We start from the raw sequence: 17,356 nt of genomic DNA, 5'->3' as shown, positions 1-17,356 counted from the left end.
ACGCAGTGAAAGGTGCGTGATAATAGAGACTCCGAGATAACTGTGCATGCACAATAACCTGTGTTCACATTTAAATGTCTTAGCCCCAGAGAGTGTTTTTATGAAAGCAGCATAATACAGGCCTATTTATTACCTGCCAATTCCATTTCTTAGAGTGAAGTCGCTTCTGAGCCAGTGTTTTTTCTGCAAGAACACGTTCCTGTAGATGGATGTGGGGGTGGGTGGATGGGTGGGTAGGCAGGGTAAAGGGATGGGTGTGATGAGAGGACAGTACCTAGATATTACAGAATTGCTGTAGAAAGTATCTTGTTATTTATTCCTCGAAGCAGATGGTGCCAGTTGATTACCTTCACCAATAGAAGCTGTACCTGTTAGCGGGGGTGTGAAGAAACCTCTCTGCAGTGATAGCTTAGGGAAAGGGAAACTATTGCTTAAGGTATTCAAGCAAGAACCTGCCACAGAAAGATTAATGCGTGAAGGTTAAAGGGCTGGGGTAGGGGAAGCAGGGTCAACTGTGTACAACACGGGGCTGTTGCCCTGAATTATGGGCACTGGTCTGCTGCATGTCCATGAGGGGATAAGTTATGCGACACATCCATCCCATAGGAGGGGAATTTGCAAAGCTGAGAGGCACTGTGCCGTAATGCCAGAGCAATTTGCCCTGCTGTGGCTGCTCTGGTCATGTCTGAGTTCAACCCACGGCAACTTGCCCATCCTGCGAGCCCAGCTCTCTCTGTTCTTTTGATTCAGTGTCTGTTTAAACTGCTCCTGAGCAAACAGCTTAGGAAAGAGTGTGTGCACGCACTTCTTCCTCTACAGCCATCCAAAGGGCAAGCCTGCTTTGCACATCTCTGTCCCTGAGCAGCTCAGCAGTGATCTCTGTCAGATCAGCCTTTCCACTGCACAACATGGGGTTAATTTTTTCTTGATGTGTTTGCTGAGAGTGCTTTGTATAATAAATACCTATAAGCAAAATGGCCCCCATTGTGGAAGCTTCATAGTGTTTCTACAGCCTGATATTTGATTGCTTTCATTTCCACTGCATTGGTTTGCCCAGTGGCTTTAAGGGACTTCTCTTGGGTTTGCACTGACTCAAGGAAAGAAGAATCAAACTGTCTGTGTGAGATGTGGGGGGGAATTTGAGCAAGTAAGGCAGGCAAAGGAGAATTTCTACAGTACAGCAGAAGAACACATGCTGTTTTTTTCATATGTTGGCTCCCGGAACTTCACTGCAAGAGTAAATAAATTGCCTCAGCAGTTTCTGAAAAATGCCATTTAATGTTTGCTGGCCCCTGGAAGTGCCAAACATTGTCACATTTGTTGAAAATGCCAGTAAAAGGCTCCTGGGATTTTCATCCCCATGCCTGCAGCTTTGATAAGTTTTATAACAAGCTGGTGTAGTACAGCACTGCTAGTATGAACCACTGTGTTTGTGAGGCATTGTAGAAAAATAGCAAGAAAAATGCACTTTAATGTTTATTCCTGTCAGGTTAAAAATCTATCGATATACCAAATCCTTAAGAAGAGGACAAAATAGATGAAAATACGAGGCTACATGTGCTCTTATACTGAGATTCAATAGCAATCCACTCACCATTTTATTTTTTCTCAAGAGTGCAGAAAAATTATACCTTTGTAAAATGAAAAATTCTGATTATGGCCCAAGTCCTGAGTATTCCATTAAGTCAGGAGTAACTCTGTTGTAGAACCAGCCTGAGGAAAGAACTGGCATAGTCTGGGTATTTTGAAGAACTTGACACTGAGCTATGGAAGACAGAGATTCAAGTTCCTGTGCCATTTGCTCAAGGGAACAGTATTCCTCCATTAATATTTCAGACCTGCATTATAGCCATAAAGCTGTTGGGTGTGAAAGCTAGTTAGTGTTTGTTTGCCTCCTGACACAAACTTCACTGAAATCCATATATTTTGCTGATCAGTAGAATAGCATATTTTTGCATTCACATTTTTCATTGTACTCTAGGAAAAAAATCTAGCCAGCTTTATTCCAAAGACGAATCTTGCAATCCAGAATTCTGGTTCTACCTGCTGCCTGATGTTGTGGAAAAGGAAGACAAAATGAACTGGTGGGAGAAAGAGGAAGCATTGACACATATCCGTACATATCCATTTTTAGAATTGTATCTCAGCTGAAACTGTTTTGAATTCTGTTAATATTTTGCTGTTTTCCTTTCATCCTCCAGTATCTGTGCGCTTCCATTTCCATTAAGAACCATCAAGAATAGAATCATAGAATCACTTAGGTTGGAAAAAACCATCAAGATCATTGAGTCCAACCATTAACCTGGCACTGCCAAGTCCACCACTAAACCATGTCCCCAAGCACCACGTCTACATGTCTTCTAAATACCTCCAGGGATGGTGACTTAACCACTTCCCCGGGCAGCCTGTTCCAGTGCTTGACAACCCTCTCGGTGAATAAATTTTTCCTGATAACCAATCTAAACCCTTCCCTGGTGCAACCTGAGGCCATGTCTTCTCGTCCTGTCACTTGTTACTTGGGAAAAGAGACCGACACCCACCTCGCTACAACCTCCTTTCAGGCAGTTGTAGAGAGCGATAAGGTCTGCCCTCAGCCTCCTTTTCTCCAGGTTAAAGAGCCCCAGTTCCCTCAGCTGCTCCTCATAAGACTTGTGCTCTAGACCCTTCACCAGCTCCATTGCTCTTCTTTGGACACGCTCCAGCAACTCAATGTCTTTCTTGTAGTGAGGGGACCAAAACTGAACACAATATTCGAGGTTTGGTCTCAACAGTTATTCTTGTGGTATTTTTACCTGTTTCTTCAAACCTCAGCTCCATCCTCCAAAATCAAATATATTCTGCTTGAATTATTTTGAGATCAATTTTTGTAGAGTGTAGGAATATGTCTAGTTTGCATAAACACAAACATAAGCCAAAAGATTTTTGCAAGTGTATAGTTTTAATACAACTGCAAGATTATCTGTGGAAATATGAGATTCCTCATTACAATATTTAAGCAATTTTTAAGTAATTTCAGTCTGAAGAACTGTTGCATGATCGAGCTTCATATTTCTTTTGCTTTTCTGCCTTCGCAGGTAGTTATGATAAATACACATGCTTTTACTGCTCCAACTTTTTCCCTGCAAAGTAGGGGTCTACAGGAGGACCGTATAGACCTTTCGGTTTGGCTTTATTCCATTTTAGGAAGACCTTTATGACAAAGCTATTCCACAGGTGGTAAATGTCCCCACTGGAATTCTGCCACGGGAACAGTCTTGCGGAATTGTATTAGACTGATGAGTCAGGCCTTGCATCTTTGCTGAAGAGACTAACAGCATGTCAGTTATTACATTACTACTATCTGCTTGCTTATTTGTCTTACTGTTCCAGAAGGAATAAAAACTGTATTAGTCTAGCAGGTAAGGATGCCCTGCTTGCTCAGAAACCCTATAGTTCAAATGATAATAAAGTAGAACTCTGAAAAGAAAGAGGGAATAAAAAAGTATGAGGGAATAAAAAAAAATTAAGATGCTGCTGAGTCTTGATGGAGTGAAGGACTCTAGCTTCACTAAAGCTTCATTAACTAAAACTAATGCAATAATAATAACACACCTTCTGCCATTGTGGTGGTGAGAAGATATTTCCATGGGTATTAACCATTCTTGCTCACTTTTGAAATGGGTCACTTTTTAGCAAGTGGCCTAGAAGTGAAAAGCTTTTTTCTTAACATCAGTTCCGTGAGTCATTCCATTTCTCCCCATATTGGTTAATATAATTTAATTTCCCTCTTTTCACCTATCATAAGACAATCAGGGGGAAAGGGTTGCTTTTCTCTGTTGATTTATTGTTTGTTATAACTTGTTTGAGATCTCCTTCTTTCATGGTGCTTTCTTAAATTTAGAACCAAATTAAAAGTGTTCCTAGCCATTGCAGAATACATTGATTAGAGCTGAATTATGCTCAGTTGTGATCTACATCGAAGTTTGCATGACACGTCTCTCCTGGAGTGAAACTAAAAGGCAATTTGAATCATCCCCTATTCCTTTCGAATGAATACAGTCCATTAACCATTAAATCCAATAAGTTGTGGTCAATATTTAGAACAGATGAATGTGTAGATTTAATGAATGATGCAGCTATTAGAATAAAAGTCTCAAGTACTTACCTAATCTGTGTTGAATAGTCTATGTCTATTAAAGGATAATTAATGACAAGCACCTCTTTTCTTCCCTCTTCTTATTTGTATTGCAGCAGTCTCCACAGTCCCCAGTTTCAATCAAGACAACATCCTTGATTACGAAAGTAAATACTGTAAGATCTTGATTGGGAAAATATGTGTGTTTAGTATGACCGTTGTGAGCATTTGCAGTGATTTACATATGTCTGCTTACATGCAAAAAGGTGGCATGAGATATGTGTTTTCAGGGGCTAAGGTGGTAGACGCGTACTTTTGCAAACCCCCAGTGGCAAGTTCAAGACTTCTGGTCTCACACAGGCGACCGTTTTCAGCCTCGTAAGCTGTAAATGGGCATTTCAGCATCAGACTGAAAGGTGGCTGGTGTGAAGTATTGTGGGTTGCTGCCTGTAAATGGGAAAGGGTCAGCAGAGGACCCACATCCCACAGGAAGTTATGCATATGTTTAACTTGTCACATTGACAAAGGTCCACTGAAAACAAAGGGGCAAATCTAACAACAACATCCCTACCGGGTTCTTTGAGCCCAGGACATTGTTGCAGGGGACCATACAACTCACTGTACATGTGAAAAAGCAGAATCATTTTTTTCCTGGCTTTCGGCTACTTGCCACCTCTTTTTTTTTTCTTGTCTGATTTTGATGTGTTCTTTCCCCATTAGTTTTTCAGAAACAATTCATTCTTCATTTGAAAAGGCTGTATGAGAGAAATTATGTGTGTATGAGTAGAAGAGAGAGAAAGAAAGAGACAGAAGTTGCCTTCTGTCTGGATCCAACAGGAAATAGCTTCTCAAGTAGCTATCACAGTAAGAGAACAGCACATCTAGGTTGTCTGTGATGATATAAAATAACATCTACCCACCTGACATCACTACACAGACAGCCTCTAATCCCAGATGGCTAACATAAAAGCTCCATAACGTTGTGGTACTATTAAATGAAAGGTAGGTCATAGATGGGTTCTGACTAGTAGGAACCTTAAGAATTGCTGCTGTGAGAGAGGGAGTAATTACAGAACCTCTGCTCTGCATGGACACAGACAGCTTCTCCCACGATGATTCAGTTTTTCCCAACCCTCTGTGCAGTGTTTGGCTCTGCAGTGTTGGTTCCCTGATGATAGAAACACAACTGAACTCTGAGGGAACTGTTATTGTCATGCTTTTATAGATTTTTTTTCTCAAATGCTTACACAGATACATATTGGATTTTTGTTTGTCAAGCATAAGCACTGTCAAAAGTATCTGCTCTTTTTTTAACTTTGGAAATGACAGCTTTCTGATCAAGGAAAACATTCATTTTCTTTCCATCTTGAGGAATAATACAATACTGGTTCTCTTCCAAATAACACATCTCATGTCTTGTTGCTTTGCTCTTTCCTTAAAACGTATAACTTACCATAGCAAGCTTTTCAATTAGGGCCTGATCCAAAACTTGTAACTGCCATTGGAAAAAAAACCAACATTGCCTTCAGGCTCTTTTGAGCAGTTTTACGTGCAGTTATTCACATAGTGGTCACACTTGCGTGACAAGGCTACATTGTAGGGACAACATACACAATACAACATTTCCTTAGGATATTAACAGTCATTTTGGATAGTGGGAAAGCTACCTTTTCTTCTCCTTTTTCTTCATGTCAATTCTGGTGATCAACTGTAAAATGTGACAGTGATTAGACATGGCAGCTTTTTTCTGTACCAGTGTTTTGGTGCACTGTAACTTACTCCCTCTTTTTTCCTTTTATATATATATATATTTTTTTTTTTTTTAAATCTAAGACAAAGATTTATGGCATCTTTGGGAGTTAGCCACGTGATTCACTTTCCTGACAGGTGCAGAGGGAGAATTTCTGGCCTCTTTCATGTCTGTCTTTTCAGCTTTTGCCACAGTGCAATAACTGAAAGAACCTTTCTTACCATCGAAAGGTTGTGTTAACAGTGTAAATGGAAAATGGCAAGAGAGAGACTTTAGTTTTCCACAGAATGTGCCAGCACCACCCTAATGTGGGCACTTGTTCAGCCAGCCGGGGCTTTAAAAGTGGGAGTCCAAGCGGCCAAAGGGAAGTCTCTAACCGAGAAACAGCCCTCATAGCTGGCCCATGGGCACAGTGGGAATACCCAGAGGGCAACCACAGCTCCTCTAGGCACTGTGAAATAAAAGGGGGGAAAACAGCAGGTAATCCCTCAGATGGAGGAGATGGAAGCCTTCCAAGGGGCACAGACGCTAGCTTTTCGACAGGTTCCGGGAACGCGGGGTGCAGCCGGTGCGCGCAGGGTGTGCCTGAGCACAGCGCAGGTATTAAACTACTAGCAGCCCGTCGCCAGGTCTGATCCTTCCCGAGCTACGCATTAGCAGAAAGTTGGGCTTCCCGTCGCTGTCGCCTGCGGTCCGGGAGCGGATCAGACCGACTCCGCGCTCCCTGGCTGAGCCGGTGCCTCGCAGCCGCTCGTCTGCGCATGAGTCGCGGCGGGAGGCTCCGCGGCTGGAGTATTTCAGGGGCTGGGCACCGGGGGAAGATGCTCAGTGCCTGAAGCAGGCCGTGCGCCCGGCGGAGGGGGGAGCCGCGGCGGGCCACGGAGAGGGCGCCGGCGCGGGGGGCACCGCGGACCGCGGCCTGAAGGGAGGGCGGGCGGGCGGGCGGGGCGGCCGTCGGGGCAGCGCCCGCTTCAGCACCGCGGACAGCGCGCAGCGAGCACCGCGCCCCCGCCTCCGGCTCCGCTGCCCCGGCTCCCCGCTCCCCGGCTCCCCGCTCCCCGCTCCCCTCGTTCCCGCTACCCCCGGCCCCGGCTCCCCGCTACCCCGGCTCCCCGCTACCCCCGGCTCCCCGCTACGCTCAGCTCCCCACTACTCCCGGCTCCTCACTACCCCCGGCTCCCCGCTCCCCGCTACCCCCGGCCCCACTCACCGCTGCCCCCGGCTCCCCGCTACCCTCAGCCCGGCTCCCCGCTACCCCCGGCTCCCCGCTACTCCCTGCCCCGCTGCCCGCTACCCCCAGCTCCCCGCTACCCCCAGCTCCCCACCACCCCTACCCGCGGCTCCCCACTACCCCCGGCTCCCCGCTACCCCCGGCTCCCCGCTACGCTCAGCTCCCCGCTACCCCCGGCCCCGCTCCCCGCTACGCCCAGCTCCCCGCTACCCCCAGCTCCCCGCTACCCCCGGCCCCGCTAGCCCCAGCTCCAGTCCCCGGGCGCCCCGGACCCGCTACCTCCGGCTCCGGTGGCCGGGTGCCCCGGCGCCCCTACCCTCGGCTCCGGCCCCACTCCTCCCGGACCTCGCTCCCCCGCTGCCCGGCACCGCTGTCAGGGGAACCCCGGCCCCTCTCCCCGCCGCGGGTCCCCTCCCCTCTGCCGCGGCCGGCCGCCCAGCCCGCACCCCTCGCTCCTCTCTCTGCAGCCTCGGCTCTGCTCCCCGCCCCCTGCTCCTCTCCCTACACCCCGCTGCCCCCGGCTCTTCTCCCCGCTCCCCCGGCCCGCGCCGCCGGCAACATGCGCGGGCGGCCGCGGGCGGCGGCAGGCGAGGCTGCGGTGCCGGCTCGGATGCCCCCTTCCTCCTGCCCTCGCCCGCTCCAGGCGACCCGCTGAGAGATGGACTTGGCAGGCGTGCTGCTGGCGTTGCTCCTCGTGCTGGTGCTGGTTGTCTCTCTGCTCTCCAACCTCCTGGTGCTGCTATGCTTCGTCTACAGTACGGAGATCCGCAAGCAGGTCGCCGGGGTTTTCCTGGTGAACTTATCCTTTTGCAACCTGCTCCTCACCGTCCTGAACATGCCTTTCACCCTGCTGGGGATCCTGAGGAACCAGCAACCCCTCGGAGGCTGCGTCTGCAAAGCGGTGGGTTTCCTGGAAACTTTCCTGACTTCCAACACGATGCTGAGCATGGCAGCGCTCAGCATCGACAAATGGATTGCCGTGGTGTTCCCCTTAAGCTACACCAGCAAGATGCGGTATAAGGACGCTGTGATATTGATGGGCTACTCGTGGCTCCACTCCCTCACGTTCCCCTTGGTATCCTTGTTTTACTCATGGGTAGATTACAGCAGCGTTTATGCCTCTTGCACCTTACACCTGAAGGAAGAGACGGAGCGGAGAAGGTTTACAGTGTTCACCATCGTCTTTCACTCCACCAGTTTCATGCTGTCGCTGGTGATCTTGTGTTTCACCTATTTAAAGGTGTTGAAAGTTGCCCGATTCCACTGCAAGCGGATAGACATTATTACCATGCAGACTCTGGTTCTGCTGGTGGATATCCACCCCAGGTAATGTGTGCGTGTTCGTATTCACAGCCCCGGGGTGCTTGCGGTAGGTACCCGGGGCGGAGAGGATGTCCTGCCTCCCCAGCACCCTCTCCCGTGCCCCTGCCTGCCCCGGCCACAGGGCGAACGTTTCTGCCTCTAGTTTCAGATGCTGCTTATAGTGCCACGAGACGGTGGCTTGTGCATTCCTAGCCTGCTTTGTCTGAATGCTAGTCCTGCTCGCGGGGTGCTCCCACTTGCCTGAGCTGCCTTTACCTGGGAGCTGCTGCTTCGGCGAGTGCAATGTCCCCAGGCTCGGTGGGGCTGGGGCTGCCCTCCCCTCCCGCGGGGACTGCCCTGCCCTCCCCTCCCCTCTGGGACCGGGAGCGAGTCCTTCCCCTCTCCCCTGGGCTCACATCTTGCCTCCCCGCTTCTTGCCTTCACCCACCGACTGCTCTTTTCACTTTGCAGTGTGAAGCAGCGCTGTCTTAATGAGCAGAAACGGAGGAGGCAGCGGGCTACCAAGAAAATCAGTATTTTTATAGGGTCGTTCGTGATCTGTTTTGGTCCTTACATTATCACCAGGTTAGTATCTACTGCTGGGGTGGGGGACTTTTGGGGACCGGTACATGCTCTGATGCCCAGGTGCCCTGGGGGAGGGGGGCGGGGGGAGGACGACACATGGACTACAGCTAATTTTGGGCTGTCAGAACCTGACCCAGGAGACCCAGAGCTGGTTCTGAGGGGCAGGGCACACACACACACACTCACACCGACCCTGCCTGCACACCAAGCCCACTGGGTGAAGCCTGGGCAGCCTCTGGCTTTCCTTTCCTCATTGCAGCCAGGTCTGGGCGCCTCTGCCAAGAGCGAGAGGCTTTTAGGACAAGTACCAGGAATTAATTACATGCCAGTGGGAGATGAAAGCAGTTTAAAAGACTCGCCACCCTTCCTTATTAGCACAACCCGAGCAGTAGAGAGGAAAGCAGACAGCTTTTCCTGATTAGCTTTTTTTTTTTTTAAAGGCATAAGGCCAAGCTTGCTGCTATTGGAAGCTGAGGTGACATAATTTAAATTTATCTAGGCTGATAATTTGTCTGATAAGCTTTGTGTCTGGAAACATTAATGTCTGTAAATATATTGCTAATGGTGCAGCACGGCCTTGTGATGAGGTATAAGAGTTATCTCCCAGGAAAACCAATAATTAGACTTTTAAAATGTATAGGAAACACCATGCTCCTCAACTGGCCAGAATTATTGGCACCCACCCTGGTGGTTTGCACCTTTTTAAGTAGTCATGCATCATTCTCATTCCGTACTTGTATAGTCTTTATACAACATATGGTTATTATTTTTAAATCTTGCATAAATCAGTGAGCTGGAAGCCAATGTAACTATACTGAATTGCAGCACCTCGGGATTTAGCCTTTAATCTCTAAATTAAAGTGGGCTACATCTTTCACAAGTGATTTTTTAAAATATTTCCCACTTCACAGTGTGTTCAAGACACCGTTGAAGAGTACTGACTTCTGCTGAGGAAGGTGCACTAGTCTGCAAAACCACGCTGGTGAGGGCTTCCTCAAGGTTGCTACCAAGCTGCTGGGGTCCGCAGCCGCACCAGCTCACAGAAACTGGCCAGCTTTAGTGCGCTGATCTTACACAGTCACTTATATATAGACCATTTATGATCATTGTCATTGCCCTTTTCTTACATGGGTAGGGGGATAGATTTAGGCCAGTGCACAGAAATGACAATGTTTTTTACCTCTAGGATGACATTTATTTCAGTTCCCATTTACATGTTGAAGGGGATTCCTGACTGATTGCCTAGATAACTGCATTTTTTTTTCTTTGCAGTTGAAAGGATTATTACAAATATTAACATTACATCACAGAGTTAAAAGGTTAATTGATCACTGTTCAGTACATTCTGAGTCATTTTCTATTCCCTTTTGCCATAATCAGGATATAATTATATTGAGCAAAGTGGATTTTGCCATCTTCTTTCCATCTGAATATTACCAAGCTCAGCAAATTCCAGCATTGCCACATTTTTCAGGGTGGAGATATTTCTCATAAACTTCTAAAATAAAAGTGACTTCCTTCTTCAAACCTTGCATTTGGCAAATGTGAGATGGTGCATTTTCTATGTGTGACAAACTGGTACCTCATGTGTCACTAGAGAGAAGACTGAGGGTTGGTTTATGTAAACGCGTGTGTCAAGGTACAGCTTCTGTCTCAGTCACAAGGACTGAGTTGGTTCAGTGACAGCAAAATGGGAAGCATTTGGGGAGGACATCCTTAAAGGTTCTTTGCCCCAAGGGCAAGACAGTGTCCAGGCAGTATCAGATAAAAGGTGTTGGTGGAGGTGAGGTTGGAGGACTTGCTGCTATGCCCGTTTCCCCATTCTTCCCCCATTCCAGTTTTAAAGGGGGTGGCACTGAAGCAATCTCCATGGAGGCAATGTGAAAGATAGCCTCCCTGTTTTCTCACTCTTTGGCCTGGTGACTCAGGTTGCGTTGTGAGCTCAGTATTTGCTCCTCATTTCAGAAATATGAATGAGATTATGATCATTACCAACGTATTCGTCTGTTCGCTAAGAGCCAACAGATGAATTTCATCTTTTTTTGTAACAGCACTGAAAACAAGAAAATGATACTAAGATGCACTCAGATGAATATTTCTAAGGCTGACTTGATTTGGCCAGGCCCTTTATCTTATTAAAATCTGTGTAATTTTTCTTCTGTTGGCTTCAGTGCAATTATGTTTGGGCCTATAATACATTAAAGGGAACATATAGTAATCCATCTGTTTTCATGACAGAAAGATACCTTATTCTTTTTATTCAGGGTCTTTATAAAAACATCAATTGTGTAAATATCAAATGTATGTTTCTTGTCTTAGGACGATATACAGGATGGTATAAACCTGAGCAACCATGCAGCAAGTGTCATTTATTGTACATTTATTTATTTCTCACATTTTGTGTCTTCCTGTTCTCTCTGTTTTGAATTCACTGGAATTTTTTCCAAGCAGCTTCAGACAGAAGTCATTTGGTTTTTAAATGCACTTGCCATAGGAATGGTTTCACTTTTACACATACAAATGAGAAATTTTCCTGTCAGAGTTCAACCACTTGTTGCAATGTTCAGTCCTAGTGGTGGTAAGTCAGCTTTTCTATGAGGAGGGATCGGAACAGCTTCAAAAGTCAACACCCTGCAAGTTGGGAGCTCTGCACTTTAGAAGGAGGCCAGAAGGTTCTTCAAGCTTTGAGAAAGCTTCTGATCTTACATCTTCAAACAGTGATGTTTTAGGGTACAGAAAAGGGCTGTTTTATCTCATGGTACTTTTTTTTTTCTTCTGGAACGAATATAGCGAAATAGTATATTTTTGCTCCTGCAAAAGGTTTCACAAAAGATGTACAGATAATAAAACTTCTCACCCTGTTCTTTCCGCCTTCCTGGAGAGTTTGCCCACTGCAGATGAGCTCTATGCCAGACATTTGCTGGAACACTCTGAAGGTTTGCTCTCACTTCTGTGGAAAAATGGTTTCACTTAGTTGCAGTTTCTCCCCCCATGATTAATACGCCCATCTCAACTGAGGTGCTGAGGCCACTAATCATCCGTGAAGCACAGACTAGGAGACACAGGTCTGGAGAGAGCTGACTGGTCATATAATGATGATAAAAGTGTTGTCTCCTTGTTTTCTTTGGCCAAACTAGCGGTCAGCCAAGTGCACGCAGAAACTTTCACAGGTAAGTACATGCAGTTGTGCTCCTAAGCATACTATGGGATGGCAGGTGCCACCCAAATCACTCTGAGATACCACCGTGTTGTTCTTCATACTGCAACGGTCTAATGTGAATCCTCTTTGCATATGTGATAATTCACAGCAGTAGTGTAATGCAGGTTCACTCTTCTGTATCTGAGGGGTTGGACTCAGTGATCTAGACCAGGTTTGTGGTATCATTTCAGATGCTTCACAGTATCCAAAACCTCTACATAGCTTGGCAGATATGACATGGGACTCAGAGGAGACCCACAACTTCCAGGAGCAGCAGCCTGATGCCAAGGGGGTTATGCCCAAATGTCTCAAGTGTCACTAGACTAGAGTTGAGTGAGCCTGGATGCCCCAAGTCACATGTGTCTATCTCAAGCTTGCCATGGGAGAGGGGTAGTTAATTGTGTCACTAAGATTTTGACCACTTACCAGCACAACTCTAAATTCAGAAAGTGAGCAATAAACTGCAGCAATTTCTTATCTCTGATGCATGGGAGCATTAACATTGAAAACACACTTTTTGTCTCTTTTCATAGAGGGAATAATTCTTGTCTCCCAGTTGCCTTGATAGGGAAGTTCCTTTTGCCTTTATTGTATCCAAGAAGTAAGTACAGGGCCCTTCTCCTGCAGGGACTGTGTACTGTAAGAAAATAAGTGTTACTTTAATGTTTCATGAAGCACGAGCTGAGCACTGGGCTCAGTGTGAATATAACACTCAAGTGTTTCCATCTCTCTTTAATGTTTAACAGGTTGATAGAGCTCCTTCCTTTTGTTACCATAAATTACTACTGGGGAATTATAAGCAAGTGCCTCACCTACAGTAAGGCTGCATCAGATCCATTTGTTTACTCACTTTTACGTCAACAGTACAAAAAAGTTCTGATCAACATCGTCAACAGGATACTTAAGAGGGACCTGTATCCGTCATCGGGGTACAACAGCTCTCTCGACACCGAAAACGATTACTGCTTGCACAGAACAAACTAACAACATGAAAAGCATTCCCCTTCGAGTGAGACAGGTGTTTGCTGCTGCTGGAAAGCTGCCTTTTCCCTCTCATGCTGACAGTGTCTCCAGGGTGTGAAAGCTGCATTAATGCGATGCATTTCATTGTGGACTTTCCTGAAAGGCTCTTCCCTGGTCTGCAGCCGAGTACAATGTATGGCAAAGCCTTGTCCCTGAGTGAATGGAGTAGGCTTGAGGGGTTTTAAGAGAGCCTTTGGAGGCTTTAGAGAAGCCTAATGTTTTTAATGTTTCGTGTCTGAAAACTTGGTATGTCTTGGAGCGTTCCACATGAGGTGTGATACTCCAGTGTCTTCTGGGACCACAGGAATCCCCAGGTTGGAAGGAGAGGTTCAGAGTCCTCTGTGCTGCACATGTAACTTGGCAGCCCAGGATCTGCTCTGTTAGTTTTCAACATTACAAATAAGTCTTTTAATTGATTGATTTATTGTATTGGTGCCTCCAGTGAGTCAGCACTTTGAATCTGAGATTGTTGTTATTATTATTTATTACTAGGCATCATGATTGTAACATAGCCTTTAGGAAGTGGTACATATATTTGATATGCCAGTATTCTATCAAGCATAACCAAAGTCCACATATCTGAGTTACTAATATTTAGCACTTCAGTGGTATGTGATTACAATAATTGCAGCAACAGTAATGAAGACATATATGGAATTTAGTTAAATAGCACCGTAGTTCCATCACTGAGCTAGTAGTCCTATTCAAACAAGCTTTTATTCAGAAAAAAAAAAAAAAAAATCAGTTAGAAAGTAGAAGTGACAGATACCACTGTGTTTAAGATATATTACTTCAGAAGCTATCTGTTTTTGAAGAACAAGCTAAAGTATATTAATTCTTTTTAAGGGATATATAATGTGTAAAATATTTCATGCATTGGCTATATTTCGTGGATTGTAATAATATTGTACAATCTTTTCTTTTATAATGATCAATTAATCTGGTGATTTTAACTGATACCAAGAGATGTCGAAGAGATATTATAACAGACGTGCTGCCAAATGCCCAGAAACACGAAGCTGCTTTATTATTATATGTATTTTTCTCCTTTATTTATTTTTAAATCTAAACAGGCTTTGGAAAAATGTGGGAATTATTTTTGAACAATATTCCTTTGATTATATAAGACATGAATCAAAATATTCTATGGCATTCAATGAGCTACTATTTTCTAATCAAGTACATAGGGGAAAATTAAAGCAATTCTAAAGTATATTTTAAGAAAAAAAAAGAAAGAAGACAGTAAAGAACACTTATTTTTTATGTAACAATGGACTTGACCCTATTAAGCATTGAGAAGGCTATTCCTGGTCAAACTAAGCATGTAAGCATGTGATTAGACACAAATATAATTTCCTTTGAAGTTAACGGCTCTATTCCCAAGCTGAAAATTATGTACATGCTTAACCGTTTTGTAAAATCAGTGTTGAGCAGTCAGCACATCGAGAAGGTTTTTCCCACCATCCACAATGAGGAAGAAGAGCATTTTACTGCAATCCCATTGAAGTCAAAGAAAGGCGATGCTGCATAACAAATACAACGTTCTCCTATCTCCTGCTTTTAATCTCTGAGGCCTTTCTGATGCTTTTTTTTCCCCATGTAAGTACCTTAGGCCTCCGTGTTTTGCATCTATAGTTCTGCCTGTGTTTAAATTGAATGTACTATAATGGTTTTGTCTTCTTAGTAAAGTATTTGTACTCTCTCCAATTTTGTGTAAATACAGTATTTCAGAAAAAAAAAAAAAAAGATAGATGTCTATGGAATCTTTCCAGTTTTACTATCTTCCTGTCTGCCTCCACATGCCTCCCTCCTCTGCCGTGCCACTACAAAAACCTGATGCTTCAGACTTTCATTTCAGCTGCAACATAAGGACCAGATATCTCTGTGGGGGGTAGGAGGGATGCTAAATTTTCAGTTATTTTTTAGTCAGTTTTGTGCCAAAACGTTTTGATAGACTACAGCATTTATCTGTGAATAAACATGAGTTTAATGATACCTACAATTGTTAGCTTACCTTTGGTTTCCTAAACTAAATGGTGCTCACTTTAAGAAAGGAATATGTTACATATAATTAAACGTATTAAATTGTCTCCTACAAGACATACAAATGAAATAAATCTTTACTTTGCTTTTTTTCTTAGTATCAAGAAAATAGTAGAGGAGAAAAAAACAATAATAAACTTTAAAGCTATTACAATAATAAACTTCTAAAGCTATTAAACTATAAGCCGCATTTTAAAGGTATAAAACAGAACATAGTTAAACTGTTACATTTGCTATTAAGTTAATTAATGAAGCTTATTCATGCCAGCTGAGGGTGTTGTCATGCACATACTTTACAATACCACTCAACTTCACAAAGCATTGAACATTTCTGAAGGTGCTCAGGTCTAGATGGAAAAAAAAAAAAAAAAACCAGAAAAGATTTTGAGCCTGCGCTGGATGTTGCAGAATATCTTTTAGTTTTAATTTCCATAGAGAATTAGGAAGCTAAGGTCTACAGTATGCTGTAGACCAGAAACTAAGGAAGGGTGAGGAGATCTGTAGTCCTCTCAGTCCTGATTTGCAATGAAGCTTAACTGCCTTGTTTGTTTAGCATTACCAAAAGGCATCTTCCTCTGCTCAGTATGCACAGCCAGTTCTGCAGGTAAATTTTTCTTTCTCTCTTCTTCTCACCGCCCCCTCCCCACCAGAGATGGGCTTGCTCTACTTTTCTAACTGAGCAGGAAGCGTTCAGTGAGAGGTCTCAGTTTCATTCCCGCAGCTTCCCGATGTAGACAAAACTCTTGTTAGCTTGCTGCGTCATTCACCATGCTCTGAGTTATTTGGGGACAGGAGGAGGTAGGGGGAAAACACACTTTGCCCCATTTTTTTGGATGCTGCAAAAAGGATCAAAGAATTTAGTGCTATACTGGATGTGAGAACATGTATCTTACAAGATGAGAGCATTCACCAGAGGCGGCAAAGTTGTGGATTCCCTCTTACTGACACCTTAGATAAAACAAACATTGGATACACAGTCCTGACAGTAGGATTTAGTTTGCATCAGATTTCCAACAAAGCTGGAATGTGATATCCAAAATGGCATCCTGCCATTGACATACTTTTGCCAACTTGAAGGTAGTGCTCCAGGAAACTTTATCTGGATTTCCTGCCCAATGGCCTGGAGTGGTTTTTTTCTAGGAGACAAGAGACTGGCAAATACCTGGCAGGCGTGTTGTGGATTGGAAATGCCATGGGGGTCATCAGGAACTGCCTGATACTACCACTTCCCCAGCAGAAGGAGCTGTCACCCACCTGTGGCTGCTTAGGGAAAATGATGGCAAGTTGTTTTGTTAAAAGAGTGTGTGAGGGAAGCACTGTTTCTTTAGAACAGTAGCAACAGGGCCAAAAAAGCTCCTAGGCTGTGTTTTTTCAGCTCCTGGTTGCAAACTGAATTGGCAAAAAATGTCCTCTCCCCTTCTCCAAACCTGTATTTTGGCTGCAGAGACTGGAGTCAAGAACTGCACCTTCCCTGGGTGACATCCTCCTCCTAACGGCAGTCAGAGTATAAACTCTGCAGCGCAACAAACCTTTGATTAGTCCACGTAACTAAGAAGGCGTTCAACTTCTTTTTTTTTTTTCCTTGACACACCTCTACCAAAGTATTTCCAAGCCTGATGATTTGGATATTTTCTGGTGAGATCCAGGATGGAGTTTTGAATCTGCCTTTTCAGAGGAAGGAAGTGAGTCTGTGTGCCCCGTTTCCTAGGTGAGCACTCTGGTGTTTGTTTATTACAAAGAGAGTCGCCTCTTCCAAAGGAAATAGAAACTTTTTTTTTTTTTTTTTGCCTAGCACCTATATTGGAGGTAAACTCAGAGACTGATACTGTAAACTTAGGTGTCTCTGAGCTTAGATGGCAGCTGAGCAATGAGGATCTTGGGTTCTGTGAATTTTCACTCTACAAATTACTTAGTCTCACTGAAGAGCAGGCATGTTATTCGTATGGGTAAATCAGCACCTAATAAACTTTGACAAATAATCTGTGCAGCTCGGTGATTACTGAATACATATTTACCCGGTCTTAACATTAGTAATGCTGGTACTGAACTTAAATTTCAGAGCTAATTGCAATATTAGGCTTATTACAGGTTACGCATGTGGGAACCAAA

The 17,356-nt window shown here is 44.5% G+C and overlaps 1 protein-coding gene across 1 annotated transcript; it reads left to right on the top strand.

Moving 5' to 3' along the window:
* The first annotated feature begins 7,283 nt into the window (after positions 1-7,283).
* GPR78 (G protein-coupled receptor 78) lies at positions 7,284-13,949 on the top strand. Its single transcript, XM_030027246.2, has 3 exons — positions 7,284-8,421; positions 8,869-8,982; positions 12,928-13,949. The coding sequence occupies exons 1-3, from the start codon at positions 7,754-7,756 to the stop codon at positions 13,163-13,165; spliced, it is 1,020 nt and encodes a 339-aa protein (XP_029883106.1). The 5' UTR covers positions 7,284-7,753; the 3' UTR covers positions 13,166-13,949.
* Positions 13,950-17,356: the final 3,407 nt, after the last annotated feature.

Source organism: Aquila chrysaetos, chromosome 1, assembly GCF_900496995.4.
Source record: "Aquila chrysaetos chrysaetos chromosome 1, bAquChr1.4, whole genome shotgun sequence".
NCBI lineage: Eukaryota > Metazoa > Chordata > Aves > Accipitriformes > Accipitridae > Aquila > Aquila chrysaetos.
Note: the sequence above shows the minus strand (reverse complement) of the source record. Positions and strands in the feature narration are given on the sequence as shown.

What these genes read in the sequence shown, in the direction of transcription:
- GPR78 (XM_030027246.2), top strand. Translation starts at nt 7,754, where the DNA reads ATGGACTTGGCAGGCGTGCTGCTGGCGTTGCTCCTCGTGCTGGTGCTG. An exon ending in CTGGTGGATATCCACCCCAG is followed by an intron (nt 8,422 to 8,868) that starts GTAATGTGTGCG and finishes TTCACTTTGCAG; the next exon opens with TGTGAAGCAGCGCTGTCTTA. An exon ending in GGTCCTTACATTATCACCAG is followed by an intron (nt 8,983 to 12,927) that starts GTTAGTATCTAC and finishes AATGTTTAACAG; the next exon opens with GTTGATAGAGCTCCTTCCTT.